This window comes from Trematomus bernacchii, unplaced genomic scaffold (assembly GCF_902827165.1).
Source record: "Trematomus bernacchii unplaced genomic scaffold, fTreBer1.1, whole genome shotgun sequence".
Taxonomy (NCBI): domain Eukaryota; kingdom Metazoa; phylum Chordata; class Actinopteri; order Perciformes; family Nototheniidae; genus Trematomus; species Trematomus bernacchii.
The window spans coordinates 15280854-15306670 of NW_022988043.1; the positions used below are offsets into that span (position 1 = coordinate 15280854).

At 38.8% G+C, this 25817-nt stretch overlaps 1 protein-coding gene across 4 annotated transcripts in view; it reads right to left on the reverse strand.

The window, feature by feature from the left end:
• ksr2 (kinase suppressor of ras 2) overlaps nt 1-25817 on the reverse strand; it is a 104029-nt gene that overhangs the window by 68813 nt on the left and 9399 nt on the right. For all 4 annotated transcript variants that reach the window (XM_034118693.1, XM_034118694.1, XM_034118695.1 and 1 more), the window contains exons 2-3: nt 13455-13595; nt 12396-12546 (exon numbers count right to left, since the gene is read on the reverse strand). In XM_034118693.1, the coding sequence (XP_033974584.1) occupies nt 12396-12546; nt 13455-13595 (292 nt within the window). The remainder of the gene's footprint in view (nt 1-12395; nt 12547-13454; nt 13596-25817) is intronic.

Below are 25817 nucleotides of genomic sequence, written 5' to 3' on the forward strand. Positions count from 1 at the left end.
GCTTCGGAAAATATCTCCCATAAAAGGTCCCGGTGGAATTGCTAAACTTGATGAAAAAAAAAAAAGAAGCCTGCAGCCTTTCCTATTCTGTAATGTTATGAAGAAGAGGCCGCGAGGAACGATGAGTTCTGGGAAGAGAAACAAGGGACATAGTATGGGGATTTTCAAGGGTCCCACTTCTTCTTCTTTCTAAATATATGCCTACTTAAGTCATATTGGCGAGGGGGTTTCTTACATTTCTTATTAAAGAGTTCTTTTTTACCAGAGGTTATGCTAAGAAAATACTGAAGGAAAGCAAAACTTTTAAACAGATGCCCCTGGAAATTGTTAAATACAAATGTGACTGAAGACGTGAAGTTGTATTCATATTTTATATTGATGCCTTTTCCAGAAATAAACATCACATTTGCAAAGATTGATCTGGAACATACGTCCTGTTGACTACTGTAGCTCGAGCCTTGGATATTACTCAGTAGGGTCTCTCGAGTGAAGCTGTAGCTGCCACTCTGTCCTCAGTGAGGCTGTGTGAGTACCACAGGTGCCTGAACCCACATTAAGAGGCCCACATCTCAACCCTAAAAACCCCTTCAGAAATCAAGTTCCAGGGAGGATGAGTGGGCTCAAAAGACTGCTTGTCCACCAATGTGAGGGGGGGATGCTTAATCAAGCCTCTTTTATTAGCAGGAAAATGTCAAAGTCCAGCGTGACCCAGCATGAACGACTTAAACTAATCACAGACCAGTGAAGAGTTCTCACCTCTGAGGCTGAGAATATGGATCTGTTCTATAGGGGAGGTTTTGGTTTCCCTTACATTTTCAATCAAAGGGTCTCTTATTCTAAACAATAGGGAAATGGCCGAGTTTTGTGGCATCCATTGCTGTCTGTGCAGTCTCATTTGTTCATTGTTCATCATTCAGGAGGTTTTTCACAGGAATAGTATTATCCTACTCTCTAAAAACAAAAACACAATGATACAAACAGCTTATTGCTCAATATAATTTCTCTGAATACTTAAAGGTAGGGTAGGTAAGTTTGAGAAACCGGCTCGAGATCGCTAGAATTTGAAAATACACAACCGGAGAAAATCTGCCACTTCCTTACAGAGCCCCTCCTCCAACACACACGAACGCGCATATGACCAATGAGGGCACGAGATAAGTTTGTGCACAGATGGAAGGCTGACAGGCAGGTAGGCCATCCAGTTATTTTAGCCAGGCCGGCTAAAATGATTGGTCGTGCTTTTTACAGTACTACGGCTTCCACAGATGACATTTTTTTATGGATTTTTTGTCAAAGCACTTAAGATATTCATTGCTATCGGGATGTTAAGAGCATTCCATGGAATATAACAAAAAGTGTATCTTGAGCCGATTTCTCAAACTTACCTACCCCACCTTTAAGATTAAGATCTTCAGGGGGTTTTATAGTTTAACCAAGAGTCATATAATATTTTAATATTCTCCTCATCTATAAAACAAATGGACATGGTGAGTCAAATTGGTAAACACGTGAATAAAGCCGTTTCATTTAAACTAAAGGAAGAACATCTCTCTCTGTGATTCTCCGACGCTGTGCAGCTGCAGTTCAAGTTTTCTCAGCTCGTTCTTTAAAAACTTAAAAGTGAGACATTCAATGACTACCTTTCTTCATCCTAAGATCTAAGAAGTGTGTTATGAACCTAATGCTTATAACTAGATACAAATTATATTTATGTTAGACCAACAGACAACAAAATCCAACGGACCGTTACCTTAATTGAAATTATGAATATTTCTAGGTTTGACATTTGTTGGAATTTGTTAGGATGACTCAAGTACACAACTCAACAAAATGTTAAACTTATAGGTCTAGTTCATATTTGACATTTTAATGTGGAAATGTTACATATTACTGCTAACATGCACACCTTTCATGCTGCCTAGCCTCAGTAGGGTGGTCAATTCAGATGAGAGTCAACGTGAAGCTGATTGCTTTAGTCGGGTCCGGAGGTGCGTTTTACCTGACACATTGGCCAATTTGACCTGTCCATTTGAAAACCAGCACCTTGCGAAATCTAACCAGATCGTTTTTGGAAGTGTGGACCAATCACCATAAATCCAAATGATGTGCTTCCCTTCTGTAATTATATTCTTGCACGAGACCGCCTCACTTTAAAACTTCTTTTGACAGTTCTTATCAAGCTGATACCCAAGTGAAATGCCTCTGCAAGTGAACCAATGAACTTAAATCACATTCATAAAACTGTTGCTTCAAGTAATGAGTCAATTCATCAAGCGCACTAGTATCTTAGCAACTGCTTCCGCAAAAAAAGTGACAAGACTCGACTTATGAATATCTTGTTTCACATGATCTCACCTAAGCCAAAGCCTCAGGCAATCAAAAAAAACACATGCTGCCAAACGAGATGAAGAACACAAACTGAGCGTAACGCCTTTGAAAACTGTGATTTTAGTTAATTTGCGTGCCTTGTGCTTGTTAGAGAGACAGTTTTTGAAGTTACTTTTCATGCAGGGCATTGATCGGATTTTTTTCAGAACCACATAATCATCAATCTTCCATTCTCTCGCTCCTCCTGAATAATGTCGCATTTCCACCTCCACTGTCGAACCGAACAATGCACCTGAAGCCTTTCGCCTCTCCTCTGCAGTGATTAATGCAAGTGGCACACCCCAACACCATTGTTGTGGCAATCTTAACATGCCGTGTGGCTTTTGAGAAAGGCAGATAACAGCCTTATAATTGGCCTAATTACCTCTAGAATGTGTTGCTGCTTTGGGCTAAATGGCAGTAAAATGCCACGGGACAGCGGCTGGTTTATCTGACGGCCGCTGTAAACAGGATTTGGTGAAAAGGGCAGTGGCTGCGTTCAATAGATGAAGTGTCCCTATTGAATCTTGACTCTTTTAAGTTGAGGGTTCATGGACCTTCTCGCAGTGTAGTCAGTGGGACTCAAAGTCTGCTAATTAGATAACAGCCAATAAGGATCACCAAGGGGTGTTCAGGAAGATGGGGGTTCGGTCAATCTTCTGGTCCTTTCTTCCTTCCCCCGTTTCATCTACTCTTTCTCTTCACGACATGACAAGGTTTTTCTTCTTCACCTCCTGTCGTCATTGCCTCTTTCTCCCCCTAATTTTCTCTCATGTTATTCCACATCCCCCTTCCCCCGCATGCCTCCTTCGATCTCCTCTCTCGCATATTCTGTGCCTCCCTCTCCTCTGCCTTTCTTCGACTCCTTTTGCTGATGGCATTTGAAGCCAATTAGGTGTTTGTGAAGCCGTCTTAAGACCGAGCATGGGGACTTTTTTTTTTTTTTAAGCTATCAAAGATTACAGGTGTAAAGTCACAGAGGAAACCTGTCATGCTAAGACAAGATAAACACTATTAGCCTGATAAACAGACAAACTCATATTTCAAAAGTTGTCCATGTGAAAATGTTTGTCTGTGAGAGTGTGCGAGGACTTGTCTAGAGGGGCGGGCTGAATAATGTGTGTATATTGCGGCACAAAGGACCGACCGGCTGCCTCCGAATTGTATGACTCATCCTCATTGCAACTCGTGGACTGCAATCCCAAGAGCCTGTAGTGAAAAATTCTATTAACTTAGCATTAGTTTCCTTCCTCTGCCATTACACCACAGAGCGCCATACATTCACGTATTATGTTCCCTTCTGCTCTTCTATGTGATGTAGCCTACAGTACGAACTGCCAAGATTGCAAAGTATATGAATGTCATTGTCTGCCAATTTTAACATAAATCCTGATGACTCATAAACTGGATCAACATATTTTCTTTTTGAAAGAAAAACATGTGCCATACAATCTGTAAATCCTTTTTCTCTCATTCATGATGGTTGGAAATATCTGTACCTTTGCAACAACATCCAAGATGTAAGAACATCCTCTGCTTCTTGCTTTGCAGTGTGTAAGAGCTGCATGTCATCACAGGGTCCGTAATACCCTTTAAAAAAACATGCTCTTCTTCTATTTTTGCATATATTCATGCTGAAACACACATACTTGCACAATCCCACCAACTGTGCACACACACACAGATGTGCAAATGTGGGGATGTTGTGAGGCAGTGACATGTCTCCCTCTCCGAGCTCAGTCTGGGTAAGAATATGAAGAACTTTTCCGCCCAGCCTACTATTTCTCTCGGCTCAAAGTGCCTCTCACCGCTCTGTGCACTGCTGGTGGTGTTGCATTCACACGTCTACAGCCCCCACCCCTTAAGAGAGCCCATTAGTGGCTCTTTGTGACCAGAACCTGCCTCTGAGGGAGGGAGGGAGTGAGGGGAGGGGAGTACGGTTGAGACAATGGGCAAAGAAGAGAGGCAGAAAATAGATTGACAAACAATAAGCAGGAGAAAGAGAAGGAAAAAAGTAGACGTAAAAAATGTAACGAAGACAGAAGAGGATAAACATAGCCCAGACCTTCATGGTAGACTTTGAAGGATAGCAGATTGTTTTATTGCAGTTTCTTAAGCTACAGTATAACCCTTAGCTTTGACAAAAGAAACTTAGGTGCTATGTTTTTCCAGAGCTTTCATCCACATTACATGGTGTGTTCCAGTAAATGGAGTTTGCTTATTGTGACCGACGCATGGATCCTTGGTCATGAAATAACAGGTGGTCACACAAGGGGGACCTAACCCATATGTTGTTTTAATTGAACTGTTCAAGGTTTAATGAATCTATCCATAAATACATGACAATGACAATGCTGCTGTCCAATTAACCGATGCAAGTAACATTGTATATATACAAATCATGCTGTAAGTAACACAGCTGAACAGCAAGGGAAATGAACAGACAACATAAGCTTTCTGTGAACACCAAGACTGAAATCATTGAGGTGCATAAAGCTAGACGGGGGCAAAGGTCCTCCACAGTGAGTTCAGGCCAGACAAAGATCAGGGAGGCCATTCGCATCCAACCCTTTTAAAACACAGTGGGTGGTTTCATTATTTGTGTCTCCTTGATTTCTTCACTTGCTTTCCTTATGTTTTATCTCCTCTCGGCAAGGATGAAGCGAGGGCAAGAGGCGAGGATGCAGGAGCTGAAGATGCCAGATGAGAAATCCTTGGTTCAGTAGCGTCAAGTCTTCGTCGACGTCAGTCAAGACGTGCTGCACAGCTGTGTGTCATGTTTGGAGGTGTGGCATTTATACGTCACCCCGCATAGGGTATTTCTGTGTTTTCTCGCTCTGAGCTCCTTCAGAAGCCTCCTCTCTCCTCAAAGTGCAAGGTGGAGGTAATGAGATGTATTCTGAATATCCATGTTTAGGTCATGTGATGACATACGAGATATCTACATCCAGTGAAAAAAGTAAGATGCAGCTGGAAGCTCCAGAAAAACTTGGCGAACCATGAGTGATGGTATTAGATTTTATTTCATGCCCTGTTTCCAAGATCAAGAATGTACTTTTATACTCAGCTGTAACTTAACTGAGAGCAGTAATATGTTGATTCTAAGTCACAATAAAATGTCAGTCTGTTATAAACACTGACAGAACTGTGAGATAGCTGGAAAGCAATCAATATTTTCCAGCAATTTACGCACACCTCATATAGTGTTTTTCTCTTTTTTCAGGCCAGAAGGGAAAGGGCTACAGGATGGGGGCTTCGGGAAAAACAGACAGATAGCAGCAGTTGCTTAAAAGTTGGTGCTATAGTTGTAGCAGGGATTGTCAAAGCCACTTTATGCAATTAGGTGTGAAGGAGCATCCTTATGGCATTCTTGCAATGGAGTATCAGGTCAAGAATATACATCAAATATCAGATTATATAATATATCACACTCATTCTAATAAAAAAGGAATATCTACAGCAGGTGCAAGACGGGAAAGAATCCAGACTGAAACATTTTTAGATTCATTATGAACAGCCAAAGTCTAAGACAGTGACAAAAGAGAGCTGGTCTCCAATGACGCCTGAAGCCTGCTCTGAACCCAGCTGGACCGAGGCATGGGCGGCTGGGACCCCCTGAAGGACCACCTCTCTGTCTTTCTGGATCAAATCCGCCTCTGTCCCCAATCAAGCCAATCAGACGGAAATTTAAAAAGTTAGAGAAGCCCACAGGTGGCGAACAACTCCTGCAGTCTGACAAACCATTACAGAGTGCAGCTGTGTACCTGCAGAATCACAAAGAGCCTGTTTTTCAGTGGAGTGCTGTAATTACAAACTGGGGAAAAAAGAAATAAAAAAGCTTTGAAGAACTGCCAAGTTAAACCTCCTCTAATGAAACACTCTTTTAATAAAGCACATTTATGTTAAGGGCACATTGAAGAAAAACTACTCGTCAAATTAATTTGCTTAATTATTCATCAGAGCTTTCCGTCTGAAAGGACATCTGTTACAGAACAGAGCGTGTGCGAGAGTGTGTGCGAGAGTGTGTGCGTGTGCGTGTGCATGTGTGTGTTTGAGTGGGAGTCGAGGAGAAACAGATATGTTATCAAACGGGTTTACAAAAGGTTGTCACTAAACACAAGGACCCGTTTTAGTGATGTAATACTGCCCCCTTCTGGTTCGTTTGTATCATTGCACAGTCTTTGACCTAACAGACTGAGAACACCTGGTGGCCTGTACCGCCACCTGGTGGAAAACATGAAGCAGAGAAATCCACTTGTGGCTTCACAGCATCAGCAAGTCCACACACACTGTTTGTGACAGCCGAAAAAAATACATGGATTATATGGATATATGGATTATTTAGAACTAGGTCTGCAAAATATGACAAATTGCGATTTATTTGATTGATTAATATGATATGATTAAGGATATGGAAGGAATTGATCATTTTTGCATTATAATTGTCATTATCATTTAAAATATAATAAAATACCTACAGTATAGTAGGATTTTCAGGAGGGTCTGTATCGAAGAAGTATTTTTTGTTTAGTCCTGTAGAATATGATTTGTATGCCGGTATATCTCTGCAGCTCAACAATACTTTATTCAAAATTACGTTTTTAACTCAAATCTGGCCATAAACAAATATTAGGCTTCCTCGCACTAGTCCATATTGTTTATTATAAAAAATGTCCATTAATTGTGCAGCCCTATCAGGAACATAATGGTGGAAAGATAAACATCTGATATAGTTAGACAGGCGTTTTATAAAGTGGCTTACGGCTAAAGAATAAGAGTGAACATTTCCTATTTTAGGGTCCTTAACTATCACTGAGGCCCAATCCCAAACCACGCCCTACACCCTACCCCTACACACTACCCCTCCGTGACAGAGTGAACTCCGTGGAGTGACACTCGCAGCTCAACGAGGCTCCCTCCTGTCAGATGGAGGGTGTAAATACAGCGGCAAACTTTGGGACAAACTCCCCTCTCTCCGGCAGAAACAGGAAATGCCGTACTATTTCAAGGATGCTACGTCATCGAGTCCCGCCGAAGGACTGTTCCAATGTCCAGGCTCCTTGGAATTCTACCGAGCCCGGCGTCCTTCGTAGCGAGAGGCTGCACATGTGTATCCTCCGCGGTCTTAAAATCCCCACAATCGCGCTCACCTGTTAGCCTGTTCCACCATTCTTCGTTTTCCGAGGCTAGGAAGGATTCTTGCCTCGCTTCTGAAGGAAGTGACTCGGAAGACATGTCCTACCAAGGAAGCGTGTGCAGGTGTTGCGTCATATAAATGGCCCTGCCTTACATTTTCCGCCAAAGATTTTGGAAATTGGTCCGTGCGCAAAGCATTGTGGGGATTTTAAGACCGCGGAGTCTACACATGTGCAGCCTCGAAATTTCCCGCAACGAAGTACGCCGGCCTCGGTAGAATTCCAAGTATCATGGACATTGGAACAGTCCTTCGGCGGGACTCGATGACGTAGTATGGCTCTGGAGCAGCTTTCCTCGACATTGAGAAACACCCTCGCTGTTTGAGGGCTTGATAACCCACTCCCCCTCCACACTCGTTGGTTTGGAACAGCACTTAATGTGGCGGACCCTCCGCGCGAGCGCGCAAACGGAGGGGTAGTGTGTAGGGGTAGGGTGTAGGGCGTGGTTTGGGATTGGGACTAATGGCGCATTTCCACTACAGCGCGGAGCTCGCTTTAAGCGTGCCGAGCCGTGCGGGGCCCGTTTTTGGTTGCGTTTCCACTTAGCGTAGTACCGGCTAGCGGGTACTATTTCCAGATTTTCTGGCCCCATAATATCGAGGTTCTTTCTGGGCCAACAAACAGGGCTGAGTATGCTAAACTAGAGAGAGAATCGCTGGCAAGGGGGCTACAACTACAACAAGATGAACATATTTGACCGTTATTTAATTGTAATACATGTTTAAAAAAGATGCCGAAGTAACAACATACTGATACCGGTTAGTAAAAACCATGAATTAATGCTTTGACAAGTCTGCAGACAGACGGCAGGCGAAAAACCTTTTAAAATGCGTGTTTTCTGAATGGAGATTGGCTAAGCTAACGTTGTATATGCTCCGACCGTCCACACTCACAACAACGGCCTATACAGACATAAATAAACCAGCGATTGTACTCGCCATGACACAGACAGTCTGTGGTTTGTACTTGTTTAACTTTTGTCTAGTTTCTGAACAGATATGAGGAGCTGTGAGCTCTGTGTGCTAACAGCTAACGGCTGATGTTGGCTTTGTGTTTTTCGCATTGAAGATGACGTCACGGCTCCGCCTACACTGCGTTACTATAGATACTACCCCAGTTCCTGTAATGGTGTGCGCCATAAAGTGAGCCAGTCCTAACGAGGCCTAGCCATACCGAGCGAGGCCGAGCGAGGCCGTGTAGTGGAAATGCGCCATTAGTGTCAAATGTCATCTGACCTGATAAAGCAGTTACAGCCAATCCCACATACGTTTTCTTGTCAAAGCAATACAATCATTTTTTGCACAGATTTTACTCAGGAGTGGGTCTTCTACTGTCAGCAGTTAAATCTCCTCCTAAGATCATGAACAAATGTTCATGAGTAGGACACTAAACTACAAATTACTCACGATGGTCAGACCAGGGTTTGTTCGGTAGCTCACTGCCATCCTTGTTTGAGTGTGTGAATGAAAGGCAATTTGTAAAGCACTTTGGATAGAACGTGTGATATAAATTAGGTCACTTACTCTACTCTTTAGTATGCTCTCTTGCGGACAGCATTTAACATTTTTTAACCTCCGCAGGTACAAAACACTTGTTCTTCATTGTCGTTCAACATGTGAACATCCACAAAGGCACGTTTTAGAGTTGATGTTTTATATCATGTGCAAAGTGGATGCTTTTACTGGCACATTATGGAGTTTCATTAATTTGTCTTTTACAGAATAAATGTGAAATTCTATGTGCAAACGGATATAAAGAAAGGACCGGCAAACCTGAGGGAGCCGGATGTAAAGCACATCGTGCCCTAGTGAAACAATTATATTAAAAGCAGCAATAAATAATAAATTGTGTGTTGTGAGATTTAAACTTCTACAAAAATAACGATGTTACAAAGCTGAACATTATTTTGTTCAGTCTTAACTACGATGAGCTCTGCTCAGGTTAAATGTGGGTGAATTTATGTGATAAGATTTAGGCTTTGAATTCTTTTGAGGTTCTTGTACTTACACAAATATCAGAGTATGTTGTCCAATACTTAGTGGTGACATTTAAATATATAATAACCAATACATTATGATACATTATTTAAAAAAAAACTACTGTAAAGGAGAAACTGTGCAGTTTTAAAATTGTATAAAAATAGCAAAATACCATTTATTATTATACATCTTATCATTGATTGCATCATATTTCACAACTTCATGACATGAAAGCTGTTGCTCTCAACAGGTGGTGTCTTATCTCACAAAGATAATTGTCTGGCACACAAGTAGAGGTTCACATTATTTAAAGAGTGTTTAGAATAAAGAAAATAGCTGAACCTCTGTGACTGAACAGTGCCACCTACTGAAACACAAACAGTACTGCATACACTGTGTACTTTATACCTAACTCTGGGACTGGTATTGGATTAACACCACAGCAAAACGACTAGCATATTATACATAAATCATGACAAACCTAAACATGTGGAGGGTTTGTCTGATTTAAACTTCATAAAGGGTGAGTTAAATAAGACGTGTTCTGACTGAAATCAGGAATGAGGTTGCTTTTTTGTTCCATACCTTACATTTCAGTAATTTTTAAACATCATAAAAAATACATAACACTATTCCAACTACAGAGTATAACTCTTGTAATTCTAATCTTCTTTAAATAGTCTATCACATAAATATGAACAATGGTTTGGAAAGGGCATAAAGAATTCAAAGATTGTTCAGCAATTATTATTAAACCATTAAACTGTAACCTTTACATATTACAGTGTTCATTTGTATGTTGATTTAGGATTTATATTCTTAATAAAGCTTTATTTATAATTATGAATACCTGCATCATTGACACAACACTATATCACTGAAATGTATTAATCATCTTAGGATGATTTTTATTACACATTATATTCTTCATAACTATGTTTCATTTGTTGTTTTGCCTGTTTTGCCCTCCCTGTCTCTGTTAGGGATAGTCTTACACTGCGACCTACAGTATACTGTACTAGACTACCCCCATGACAACACATATAAACACACAAACAATACAATGCATCCCCTTAAAAACATTTTTCTTTCACTGGATTTGTTTAAAAAATGACATGAAGTCCATCCTCTGATAGTTAAGTAATCTCATCAAGCCTAGCAATCAGTTAGAGGGTTTAATTGTGGTATTATATATATTATTTTACACGTGTGCATATATATTTTGTTTATTTAAATATACGTATATATATTCTTATTTTTTATGTCATGTATTTCCATACTATGTTGTAGGTATACCTCTAATTACTGATGCACTATGTTTGAGAATGCAAAGTTGCTCAGGGACGTTTGCTTCTGTGGTTTCAACAGAAAGATAAAACATGTGCCCCTAATATCTCTGTTGCTGTACTACAGCATTAAGATGTGTTTAAAAAATGGAATTCTACATCTTACACATTTTATACACACATCTTTAAAGCAGGTTAATGAGGTAATTGTTGGTTGTTGTTGTTGTTGTTGTTGTTGAGTATAGTCTTTGTATGTTCTGGTTTATGAACTACCAATTGTAAATATCTTTTTACATTGCTGAAAACTTGCCATTGGTTCTGAAGTATTTCAGATAATATAATTGCTTCCCTAGTTTGGTTGTATTATTATTGTGTACCATTGTTGCACATCATTCTCTCCCCCTCCATTCTCCATAGCTGTTTACTGTTACAGAAGAATTAAATACTACAGAAACACATATTACAAAAATAAGTTGTTCTTTAGCAGCTGGCTCTCAAGTCTCACATGTCCCGACTTCAATGTACTACCCTGCAACAATAATGTATATTTGTGTATACTCTAAAGACAAACGTGTGTGATTTGTATATTGCACCTATTAAAGTCCCCATCTAATTCCTGTTAACCTTAAAACCTGTAATAGCTGAAATAGTTGTCCTGAGTCTTATGTTTTTAACTTCAGTTTTCTTATGCTTGATAGTTGTTTATGTTTGTTTCAGGAGTTCCAAATCAACATTTCATGAGAGTATGGTACGTTTATCTTAAACACTTTTTGAATTGAATTTACAGAATTACTACAGTTATCAAAAATGACAAATACCATGGGAGAAGTGTTTGCCGTTATTGCCCACCCCTAGCTCACACTTTACATGTAAAATATAACATGCAGGCCAAATCTGGATATTGACAATTGTCAATAAAGATTTGTTTAAAAGCTTTGATGTAGGAGTTTGTTTTCAAGAGGATGTACACCAGTAGGCTTAAAATGGAGGAATTTGCTGCCTAAAATATCTGAGACGTCCTCAACGAAAGAGAAGCTTGCATATGGACATTGCAGGAGACGACGCAGCTGTGAACAGTTTAGCTAAACAAGATTTTAACATTTCGTAAAAAAGAAATGTATGGCAATCAATGACAGAATCAACCTGGAAATCATCCAAAAAAATGGATGCCATATTTGTAAGTGCTGAAGCTAAAGTAACGTAGTATGTAAGGTGAATTTCAGACTGATGTCTTTAGAATTGTACCAATCATCTAGTTTGATCTTTTAACTTATTATACTGTCTTTTTCGTACCTTACAAAAAAAGCATTTAATAAGCCGAGATTACTTTTTTCACTTAAGGGATAATGACAGGGGAACATAGTCGTCTTATACTGTAAACCTTTGAAAGCTTGTACATCAGATAATACCAAGTTAAATAGAAATGTACTTAAAAACCCACATTTCAAACTAGTTAAGAATGTAATTTTTCAGATTCTAGTGGTAACTGGCTATTTAAAGTCAGATATTTGAATGATAATGTGTGTATCTGTGTGAGTTTATCTGTGTGTTTCTGCGTGGACCCTCACCGAGCTGGTGGGCCTTTCTGAGGCAGGACAGGGAGGCGTTGAGTCGGGCGCACTCCTCTTCGTTGGCACCAAACTTCTGCAGCAGCTCACACACCTGCTCCTCGCTCAACTCCAGCAGGCCCTCCAGGGTCACCTCGCCCGGGCTCATCTCCTGCAAAGCACACACACACACACACACCGTGTAAGTACATGACACACGCATTGTTACGATCAAATCTTAATGAAGGGAATGCATGGTTTGCAATTGACAATGAAGAGAAAAAGGGGTTTAACATTTCCCCCAAATGTTGAACCCCTTTTTTAGTGATTATGTTTTATCTTCAGTAAAGAGAACAAAGATGTCACTGCGATAATGCTGGGTTGTCTGTGTCACTTTGAAAAGCATGAATGTGGCTCTCTAATCTTTCACAGATGAGACAAAAACGTACAAGTTTAAGTTTAAAAAGCTGCAACTACTGTAGCTGACTAATGTGCTGAGAGACCTGCCAATCAAATCAAATGCCTAGTAATCAAATCATATTCTAGCTTCAACAGCCTTTTTTCTGAACAAACATTTCTCACATTTTAAAGCGATTTACAAGATGTGATGTTTACTATTGAGAGCATAAATATTGGTAATAAATGTTTTTATTACAAGAGACAAAAGCTTCCTTGCAGCCAGCATCTAGCGGCTGTAAGTGGAACAGCAGCTTATAACATTTCTGCAGTGCTTGAAAGAGAAAATTGATCAATTATAATAAGAAAAAGGCAACATGCAAAAAAAAAGTCCACAGTTTAGTTTATATCAATTAACAAAACACAAGAGCAAACGCTAAACTAAAACCAAATCACACACAAAGCACATTCAAGTAAGCAAGTCAGTGAAAGGTGAACAGAGCAGGTGACACATTTAATGTTGAAAATGATCAATTCTGTTATATAGCCTTCACAGTCATCTGCATGATATGTTGGTTAGACAGCACTCTAACCTGTACATCAGAGCAATAAAACATTACATTCTCGCTATGGGACGTAAGATTTCCTTTTATAAAAAAAGACGTGCGTGTCTGGATGTATTACCTGTGTGACCTCCTTCCTCAGGTTGACGATGCGGAACCAGTGTCCGAGGCGGGGGAAGTCCTCCAGCTCCACACTGCGCTCCTCTAAGGCCACTTTGCACTTACAGGACAGCTGGCGGCTGAAGTACTTCACCAACTTCCCCTGAGGACAAGAGGGATCGATACAGTGAGGCAGGGCTGGACATGTTCTACTTATTTTCAACTATCAATATAAACAATATATATAATATGATAGCTATTCATTTGTTTAAAGCAGAACTGTCCTGCACAACACACTGAAAAAACACAAGCATTGATTTTAACCTGTTAGACCCCAAGCCTGTTTTTCAGGTTTCAGGCTCGAAAATGACATGCCCAGAACAAATGACTATAACTTCACTTCTAAAAGGGTTAAATTCATAATCTTTTTTCTCAAAGCAAGGTTACATCTGTGAGATGGATGTAGAAGTGTCAGAATCAATATAAATGTATTATGTCAACAAATTCACATAACTGTAGTAGGTTAGTTGTAAGCAATAATATTTAGTTGAACCTAGTATTTTTTATTTATACTTATTATTGTTGCTTATTATTAATACATTGAATTAAAGTCAACGTTTCAGTCTTTTCAATGCATGCAACTCATTAATTGTTGTACTGTAGAAGAAGAAAATAAATGTGAATTTAAGAATAAAGAGTGTTTAATATGATTTATAAAATACACTGACTGAACTTACTTTTTAGCACTTCACCATAACGTATGTTAGTGTTTAATGAGAAAAACATAGTCTTTGTTGATTAGGCCTGTTCTTGTCACTAGCAGAATTAACAATAAATAAAAACCCAATAGTGGCATATGCGTTAACCGCTGCCTAGTAGGCCGGTTCGAACCCCGATTCGGCCGAACATTCAGGCAATGTCCTCCCCTGTCTCCCCCTTAATCTCTATAATAAAAGGTCCTCTCTGGTCCAAAAAGGTACTTTAATAAATAAAAAAACACAGTAGTGGAAAAAGTGGCAGAACCACAGCAATCCTATTTAATCCTGTTACAAGCACCAGAGATCAAAGTTGTGCTAAGTATGAAAATGACATTAAAACACTCTCCCTCCCGCCGACCCCCCCCCATAATGAACAGCAGCAGTAGTGGTCTGTAATAATTGATCATGTATTTAAGGGTGCCAGTAAATGTAGCTGTTTACTATCTTTGTAAATGCCATTAAATATATGTTTTTCATGCAATATTCTCCTTTTTACTAATTGAGTGTCAAAGTTTAATTCACAATACATTTTTGGGAGGTTTTCATTTTGAAACCCCATATTTGCTCTCTTATGTCATAGTACTTGTATTGTAGGTTAAAAGCAGGTGAAGTATGTTGTACTTAAGTAGCCCATTCCTCTACCGGCGATAGTATTTACGATGCTGCTCTGTTCAATACATCCTTTTTCCTTGTTATTTGTAAAGCATTGAGCTACTTCTTGGAATATAGGCCTTCAGATTAGAGAGGACAGCTCAGTGGCCTGGCAGTGAACCTGTGCTCGAAGGAAATAGAAAATAGAGAAGTAAAGAGGTAAGTAAGGGGGGCAGATCTGGGTTATCTATGAGGTCACATCCAAGTCATGTGTATTAAATAACAGCAAAAATAAATGCATTTCATTTTGTAATGTGTGTGATATGCTGTTAGATAAAAGAACAAGATTAATTTGTTCCCCTTGACGTTTTAGGTGGAGTGCCGTATCACACAGTTTGAACCCACATGCAGATCACTCCCTTCACCACGTACAACAATTATACAAATACTAATGTTTACATCATGCAAAATGTATTAAAGACTTAACACGACTAAAATAATCTAAAATAAATCTTAGATATATAAATCAACAATTATCTTTTATGAATATACATAAAAACTCAATTAATGAAATAATTATCTCAATGAGAAAATAAAGGACAACAATTGTAACTAGTTCATTAGTAAGTGTGATATTTAAAATACATTTTCTCTATATATATATTTAACTGTTATTATTCTTGGTTAATTTGCCACTTTGATTTTGTTTTATCATTTAACGAAGTACATTTACTCAACTACTGGTTTTAAGAACAATAAAGGGGTTCTCTGTATTTATGACTTATGTAATACCGACTTATGTAATACCGCTCCTCTACATTTTCGGGGAGAATACGTTCCTTTCCAATATATCGTCTGACAGCTAGTTACTTTGCAGATTTTACACAAAACATTTTTAACAGATTAAACTAACAAACTGTACACAACGTTTACGCGTATAATTCCACCATGGTAATCTGCTTAACTCAACATATTTATGTATCATTACTAGCAGTATTTGATTGTAATGTAGTTAATTTTACAGACAACTCTTCTTTGAAGTACAATTTTGAATGCACACAATCACATTTTTACAATTGTGCTCCTTTGACTTCAGAATATGCTTAAACCACTGCTTACACCTTGCTTAGTTACAACGCTATATTAGCTTTATACAGAACATCTTTCTAAAACAGACGTTGTGTACAACCCTCCACTGCGTTTTAATACTATAAAAGCATTAAGGTATGAGGTCCCTATATAAAATATATTTAAACAAACTATTTTGCATCTTGCAGAGATTTCTTATTATAGTGTGAACAGTTAACATGTTGAAAACTATATATTTGGTTTTGACTGTAGGCTTACTTACTCTACGAACCAGTAAGTAGGCTAGAGTTTTTGGTCTGATAGAAAATGATAGTAAAAAAAGGTCAAGACAGTGGCTGACATGATGCTTGAAGACTTACAAATGATAAACTGTGGTGGGCCCAACACACAGCTAAAAATGACTGCTATAACTGCTGTCCTATCAGTGCATAGTGCATACCAAAGAGAAACCAGTGGAGGAGGGTCTCCCAAGTCACCTCTGAATGTAAACCCTATAGCAGCTGCTAACGCTCTGCACAATAAGACACACAGCTACCCTGGCTAAATGTGTTGAAGTCTGACTGTATAGCATCATTTAAAAACAATATATGGTGTGTGGTGCAGTGGGTTGTGCGTTGGTGTTGGGATCAGGGGATCACAGGTTCAAACAAACCCCACTGCAGTCAGCATGTCGTTGTGTCCCTGGGCAAGACACTTCACCCCAAATTGCTCCTGTGGGGATTGCCCACAGTATTGAGTATGTAAGTCGCTTTGGATAAAAGTGTCTAACAAGTGACATGTAATGTAATATATATATAAGCCTCATGCTACAGGTGCTTAAAAAATATATTGCTTTTGTTTAAAGGGGACCTATCATGCAAAATGCACTTGTGTACGTCTTTTATACATGAATATGTGTCCCCGGTGTGTCAGGGAACTCACCAAGTGTCAGAAAACACAACCCTCTCTCTTTTCCTCCATACCCAAATCTCTAAAAACGGGGTTGCAACGGAGCTGATACAGATTTGAAATTGTTCTGACGTCAGAAACAGGGAGCTCCGCCTATATGGGCAACTCTCCACCTATCAGGGGAATGGGGGGTTGGGCCACGGCCACGGCCATTGCCGCTCGAAAGCGCTGGAGACGCTGTAGTACATATGCCAGGCCTGTAAGTGGCGCTGTAGTCTGCCACAAAAGCAGCGAAGAAGACTTCTCACAGAATCAGCCCTTGCAAAAACAGGGCTGGAAAAGAGCAAATAGAGCGAAATGAGGCATGGCTAAAATGCATGATCTGTTTGGTATTTTGAAAAAAAAACTTCACAGACATGTTTTATATAGGTATGGCCCTACAATATATTATTCAAATATAGCATGATAGGTCCACTTTAAGAGAAAACCTGAAATAGAGGCTGACCGGGAGCACACAGCCAGTAGGTGAACTATTCATTCTTCAGAGTTATGACTTTTCTCTGTCTCGTCAGATAGAAGAAGGCTGCTGTTCTCAAGGAATACGGTCTCAAGTGGGCCATACTTGAGTTTTAGTTGAATGCCCCTCATTTAACCAACCAACAAACGGCATCGCCATCCCATAGTTACAGTTGGAGCAGATTTTGGCAAGGCATTCTGTACTTCGTTGCTCTGGCCAAAACCAGAAGGGACTGAACATACTGTAGGAATACTGTGGGCAGGTGCGCAGGCATACGCTGCTAGGGCTAGCAGGCTAACACTAGCACGACACAGGCTAAAAATGATCCGTATTTTCCACAGTTTATTATCTTTACCTTCTGTCCTTGCCTCGACTGCTAGGCATGCCACTGATGATGCCGCTTGGATTTTTTAACCACAGAGTTACAAAAATGTAAAAATCAATGCTTTCAGAACAAGCCTTTCCTGTGTATGTCATGGACAATGTTCGGATAGGGTCGACCCTATATCCATGATGCAACTTAAAGGAAGTAACATTTAGTGCAGTTACAAACAGACAAGAAGTGAATAGAGCCGCATTTATTAAGGGTAGAAAGTCTCTTTTAATTTTTTAACATCTACTTTAATTTTGTCAACAATAAAACTTTCAAAATAAAAGGCCCAAGGCGTTGGATGTACCTTTTAAAGTCACTGTTATTATGGATGACATAAATGCTGTAAACCAGCATATTTCCTTAAATGTTTGACTGTTCTTTTAAGTTTGAAGAAGATGAGTGTATGTGGGGCTATTCCCATTTGGCCAGGAGCTATTGAAATGTTCACAAACGCTACACTGAAACACTTAATGAATGTGCAGCAGACTAACTTCCACAGCAGCTGTATCTGCTCGGAGAAACTACAGTCCTGTACTTTCATGCATCAACATCCAGCACTGTCATTCAAGCGTATCTAAAAACACAATGATTGGTCTTTAAGGAAACGCTGATGCAATTTTTTAATTAAACGTCAATTCATATAAAGACATGAAAAGTAATGCGGCTTAAAATGTACACTTTTATGTGTATTTAGTAGAAATAGTTCCCAAATTCAGCGTACTGAGCTGCAGCGTACTTAAGTAACTGATCATTTTGCAAATAAAACTGAAAATATATCACAAAGGTTACGTATTAGTTGATTGGTTGTTTGTTACTGTTTGTGTAACGATGGGAAGCACATTCAGTGTTTCCCACATCATTTGATTCTATTTGTGGGGGCACCGCACCACACCCATTGCGTTGTTAAAAAACACACCGGAGTTGAGGATCTGTGGGGTTTATTCTCCCAAAAATATAATTTACAATTTAGGCATTAGCAGACGCCTTATTCCAAAGCGACTTACAATGACCAATTACAGGGACATTCTCCCTGGAGTAACTGAGGGCTGAGTGCCTTACTCAAGGGCACACTAGTAGTGGTGTTCCAGGCAGGATTTGAACTCGCAACCTTCCGATCATCAGCCCACCTCACTATCGATTAGACCACCAAAAGAAAAGAAAAAAAATATATATATATATCGTCCGCCACAAATGGATCTTTTTATGAGATCCATTTGTGGTGGACGATATTTAATTGTGGCGGCCCACCACAAATAAATCAATGTATGGGAAACACTGTCATGAAAGCGAGAAAGGTAACCATTTATTTTTGCCCTGACCAGTTTTTTAAAACGAAATCATTCATATTTGTATGATTAATATTAAATTATACTCCAATAATTTGGTAGGTCACTTAATAAATAAAAAAGTGGGGAAATTGAGTGGCAGCATTAATGTTGAGTAAAACTATATAAATAAAGCTCTAAACCCCACTGTGCATAACTTTCCCAACCTCTAACAGCAGACAGTGACAGTTAGAAACTAGTTGGTGAAAATACTGGAATAACATAAGCCATATGCATGCCGGAAACACAAAAATAATAATAAAAGAATAATAACTTTGCTGCAACTTCTGGATTTGTAAATCAGCAACTGCCTGCCAACAAGATTGCCATATCAACTCCAAAGAAACAGCCACTGTTACTGTATGCCCACTCAGCAACAGGTGTGAAAAGAAGGCATGGTTTGAACATTTTAAATCAAAGAAAAGCTCTCTTTTTTCGTTCTTCTTCACAGTTTTTCTCCATTGCTAGAACACACTTAATACGAATGGGACCCAATACATCTCCATCCCCATCTGAGCACAACAGAAGTCTTTTCTTGCAAATGTGTGTCCATTTTTGTACACCCTTTTTCCAAAACAGCTATGGCAGATAATATAGAAAGACACAAAACTCTATTGCATTAACAGTGGTAAACAAAAGAAAAAGATACATTCACAGCTGATACTCAGTGCGTATGAATATCTTAGGCACCCGTGTGAAACTCCTTTGCATAACTCTTCAATCAGTCCTCATCCATCTATAAAAGATGCCCCCTCAGTGATCTCAGTGTTTCTGAGTTTACTTGAACTTCCCCATTGGTTCTTTGGTACAGAAACCTTTCAGTACCTAATGATATTGAATTTCAAAATATGTCTATCTAGGTGTTTCCTGCAGGTCTCACATGTAAATCACAGATAATGGGCACATTAAGAATAAAATGAACGTGAAAACCCTCTTTTATTTAACAGGGAATCTCAAATATATGTGAAGCATGCAGGTGCAGTGTTATTTTAGTCAAATTCTGAGAAGAGGATAAAATGTATACAGTAGTATGCTTACTTGCCTTTTTCTCACACAAAAAACGATGTATCAAGAATAGTCCAGGCCTATGGCACAAATTAGGTTTGAACCCTTTCACCTTGACTACTACATTTTGATTGGAGCTTCTGAATGTACGAATGATTCAAGCAAATAAGCAACGCTGTGAAAGGAGAGACTGTCCAAAAAGCCCATATTCCTATTTAGTACAAAATCTGTCAGCATGCAGTTTGACACAGACAAGAGGACATTTTTCCACAGACTTTCCATACATCCTTCTAATGTGTGTTATTTGAACAGGTCTACACGTGGTCGAGAACACTTATGTATGACGTAGTTTGCACAATGAACCCTTTATAAGCTACATTTTAAAATATACAATAGTTCCCCCTTTGAGGCAAGAAACAAATGCTGATGCTACACGTGTTGTGACCTTCTCTCTTTTCTGTTAGATAAAATACATAATTGGCTCACATGTCATGCTCTATAATGTGTCTGCATCTCTATAAAAGCCTAAAAAAACACATCATGTGCGTGGATCATTCCAGTGTATCCAAGGGCTACCGCCAACAATGCATACAAATATTAATGGAAACCAGTATTACTGTAACACCTTGCTTTTGGCCAAAGCAAGGTCAGTGCACGATGCTTCTAACAAATTGTGTCTGAGGCTCAATCTGCATCCTATAGGTTGATAATAGAGATGGAAACACACCACACTCAATGAGGACCAGGGAAGGTTAACGAGGAAGGCTTTGCGTATGGCTGACGTCATTGTGATCCTCAGCAAAACCCCCGATGGACAACTCATTTGTCGTCGAGGCAATAAGAGCACTGCCATCCTGAAAGCTCTCCAACTCAAGAGGATTTGAGGAACGTTAAATGGTTCTCAGGAGTTAATGCTTTGTTGTATTTGTGAATTTTATATTCAATTATAATATGTGTTTCTCTCTTGAGCATTTCTGCCACACATACGTTTGTTTAATTCTGCTGTGAAACATCTAAATAAATTAAGTGACACAGAAAGAAGTTCAGTTCTATCCAAAGTAAGTTTCTACAGTAGCCCAAACCCGTTTCTGTGTTGGTTCCTGGGCAACCTGGTCTCACCAGAATGCGTGACTCCACCACGACTCCTTAACACCGCATTGCGTGGTGGAGTCACGAACTTTGCTACATTTACGTGTCTGCACCACGCAAACAACCCCAATGTAAAGTGAATGAGGCTCCTTTGTCGTGGTGCACACACGCATTTCTACAACGTCCAGCAGTGAGCTTTTATTCTATAAAACGTTTTTAAAATCTACTTTATAGCTTGTAGTAACTCACAGGAGGCTTCTTTTATTTTATTTGTATTCATAATCATTTTTATTTTTCGTCAGAATGTATTATGGTGCATTATTCACCAATGTTTGTTCTCAAAAAACAGTGCATTGTGTGTAATAGAACTGTGATTTTTATTAAATTAGTTCGTTTTTAAGGAAGGCCAGAGCTTCAGCTGTGTCAAAGAGATTGTTCCCTTTAGTTAACGTTATTTAAAAGATAATTATATTCCTATTTGATTAAGTCCCCTTTATTGTATTACGGACCCAAAGAGCTGAGCGTCCATTCCCATTGGATAACGGAGGATTTTACACCCGGAAGTAAGTATTCTCCTTACTGTCCATTGATTTTATTTACAGTGATATCTGCACTACTCATCAACTCAAAAACACCAGATTATCCTTGTTAATTACACAACATTGATTGGTTTAAATTGTGTGCAATGCTTTTGTATTTTCCCCTTTCGATTCGGAGAAACAAATATTTGTTCGTAGTGTGTGGATGGCAGAAGGCACTACACTACCCAGAACTACCCAGCTATAGGACTACACCATGTGCTTAGAACGTGTCCTACCCCCCCCTTAGGTCACAGGCTCCTCCAACAGTGCAACACAATAAAACAGATAGGCTACACAGAACAAATAGTGCAAGTAAATACAAAAAGAAAAATAGTAAAATAGTAAAAAGTGAAATAGTGCAATAAGAGTCTATATACAAGTGATTGGAATATGATATATTAGATAAATAATTTCTAAGTAGCAGCCAGATGAATGTTATGGATGTTGTTTCTAAGTTCAGGTGTTTAATAGTCTTATGGCCTGTGGGATGAAACTGTCCCTGAGTCTGGTGGTTTTAGTCCGGATGCTGCGGTACCGCCTGCCAGACGGCAGCAGACAGAACAGTTTGTGGGGTGATGGGGGTCTTTTATAATCCTGAGGGCTTTCTTTAAGGTTAACCTGGTATTTTTACTCCACTACATTTATTTTAGTTACTTTACAGATTTGGATTAATGATGTGAAATATAAACAACCCTTAAATCAGACTTTAGTTACACCGGAGTAAAATTCAGTGAATTCAGCCAACAATCAGGCGAGATATTTGGTAGTGGGTGCTTGAGAAGACTAAATATGTATCTGCAGATCCCTAAAGCATATTCATTACTCGTTATTCTCTACTAATAGTTCATTAAAAACTGTATATAATGGCTATTTTGCACATCCCTTTCAAGATTTCAAGATTTTCTAAGGTTTATTGACATATCATATACACAACTACGGTGTAGTTATGCAATGAATGAAACACTTGGGTCACAGGTTCATCAACAGTGCATCACAAGACATCTATCGATATCTGTGTACCTCCACCATTAAACATATTCTAAACATTTCTTATACTATCTACATACATCTTATAAGAGTATACTAATATGTATAATATCAGTTAAAATAAGTGCTTCAACATAGTTAACATTGAAGGAAAGTTGATTGTCAAGTTCCAAAACAAACCATGCAATATATTAGACGTTAAGTACTTTGTCAGGCTTAATATCTGTAGATACCCCCAAAGCTTTTTTCTTATTTAAAAGACGACCTTAACCTAAAGTATTCTTTAATGTTTAAATAAAGCCTTATAAGTTTGTCTGTTTTGCACATCCTCCTATCAGGCACTAAACTGTTTTATTGTAGAGATCACTTACAGTATCTTCTTGATATTTTCTATTCTATATTATTTATATCATTGACCTTCCACTTTCCCACTATATTAAGAGTATGTACTCTTAATATTGAAATGTTTTCATCAAATATAACACATTCAAAAGTGCTTTACAAAAATGAAAGACATTAAGAAAAAGGCATTTTAAAACAGTCAATAAAAAGCAACCCAATCTACCTGCATTGCATTACTCTAAACGTGTAATAACGTGCTTTAACCAGTAGGAGGTGCGGGTTAAAAAGCTGTCAAGTTTACAGTGTTAACAAAATAAAATATACTGCTGTTTCTGGTTTAGTTTACGACGGATATATTCTGTTATTGTTTTGATATTTGTAACACAAAAGCGATGTAAAAAACCCACAGCAACACAGAAAAGATGGTCTTAACATGACCCAGCGGTCTAGTAGTTAATAAAAAACAATAATATCAAAACAAATTATTACTACTAACTTTATTGTGAAATTAAAATAGAACGGTAAAAGAATAGTTTCCGGTCCATTCTGAGGCCCGATCTCTGTAGATAAATAAAGAACTACGACAGATGTGTAATGTTTAATGCAGCCAAACCATTCATTACAATGCATTCATGTGATGACTTTCAAAGAGTAAAGCAAGCACTGCTGAATAAAGTATGATTTGATCTTTGACGAAACGTTTTTTTCATTGGAATGCAGTTGGAGGTCAGCTGAGGATTCTGGGTAGTGTAGTGTCTTCTACCATCCACACACTCCGAAAACATATTTGTTTCTCCGAATCGAAAGGGGAAAATACAAAAGCATTGTACACAATTTAAACCAATCAATGTTGTGTAATTAACAAGGATAATCTGGTGTTTTTGAGTTGATGAGTAGTGCAGATATCACTGTAAATAAAATCAATGGACAGTAAGGAGAATACTTACTTCCGGGTGTAAAATGCTCTGTTATCCAATAGAGTGGCGAAGTCCCTCCCCTTCCGGTTGAGCCCCATGGGACCTTATTTCGGAAAAGTTATGCATTGAAGTCAATGGAGAGAGAAAGATTATCTTTCGATCCCGTTTGAATTGTGCCACGAATTACACATATAATGTTTGTCAATTTAAAAGATAATTTTGCAAGTCAAAAAAATTAAAATGTGTCGTAAAACTGTGAAGTAACACATTTGTTTGTGTGAAAGGCTCACTGAACTACATCTCTGGTCAACTACACACGTCACCAAGATGGCCGTCACTACTGTCTTGTCAACAAACGATTCACTATCACCACAATGAAACACGTCCTGAAGAATGTCATGCAAAGCCTGCCTTCCTTTGATTCTCTCTGAACTGCCTGGTCGTTTTAATGTTTAATGTCAACCATTTGTGCAGATAGCATGAAGTAGAAAAGATCGCCGATGCTAACGTTAGCGTTAGCATTTCTCCCCCGGAATTAAATGGTGTATTATAGAATGATCACACCGGTGACAGTACTATTCAAAGGGTTCACGAAATATGACTACTACTCTTACTGTTTAACATTTTGGGTTACTTAATGTTACTTCATGTTAAGGCTAATAAAAATGACAAGGCTGTAATGCTAACTAACGTGCTAGCTACTAGCTAGGTAGCTAACTTGATCAAGCCACTCCTGGTCGTTTCATCAGACGGGAAGCAAAAGAACGAGCAAGACCCATTGCTGGTATAATAACAACCTGGTACTAAGCACACAGGCATCTTGTTAAAGTTATCTTATCTTAGCCAGCGCCATATAGATAGATTATATCTATATTGCGCTGATCTTAGGTATCTGAATGGTGGAGGTAAACAATTGTGACATCACTTACGCGACTCTGGGATTTGTAGTCTTTCTAGTTACGTATTTTTCATAGTCTTATATTTCAACAGTTTTACGACAAACTGTGACTTTTTTGACATGGAAATGATTTTTTAAGATTGACAAACATCATATGTGTAATTCATGGCACAATTCAAACGGGATCGAAAGATAAGTTTTCTCTCCCCATTGACTTCAATGCATAACTTTTCCGGAATAAGGTCCCATACCCCGGAAGTAAGTGGGAGGGACTTCGCCACTCTATAGGAATGGACGCTCAGCTCTTTGGGTCCGTAATACAATAAAGGGTACTTAATCAAATAGGAATATAATTATCTTTTAAATAACGTTAACTAAAGGGAACAATCTCTTTGACACAGCTGAAGCTCTGGCCTTCCTTAAAAACGAACTAATTTAATAAAAATCACAGTTGTATTACTTACAATACATTGTTTTTTGAGAACAAACATTGGTGAATAATGCACCATAATACATTCTGACGAAAAATAAAAATTATTATGAATACAAATAAAATAAAAGAAGCCTCCTGTGAGTTACTACAAGCTATACAGTAGATTTTAAAAACGTTTTATAGAATAAAAGCTCACTGCTGGACGTTGTAGAAATGCGTGTGTGCACCACGACAAAGGAGCCTCATTCACTTTACATTGGCGTTGTTTGCGTGGTGCAGACACGTAAATGTAGCAAAGTTCGTGACTCCACCACGCAATGCAGTGTTAAGGAGTCGTGGTGGAGTCACGCATTCTGGTGAGATCAGGTTGTTCCTGGGTATTGATAAAATGTGTTTTATAAGGTGATTGTAGCCTTAACTTAAAAGAAGAGTTGAAGCCCACAACAATACGTGACGACCAAAATATCTCACTCTGACCTGAATTCATGCTGGTGTTTCTATTATTTTGTCCGTTGGGCATACAATTCATACAAATGTGGCAAACGGCTGTGATTCTCCAACATTGTAGATAGTAGCAGCAAACAAAAGTCGT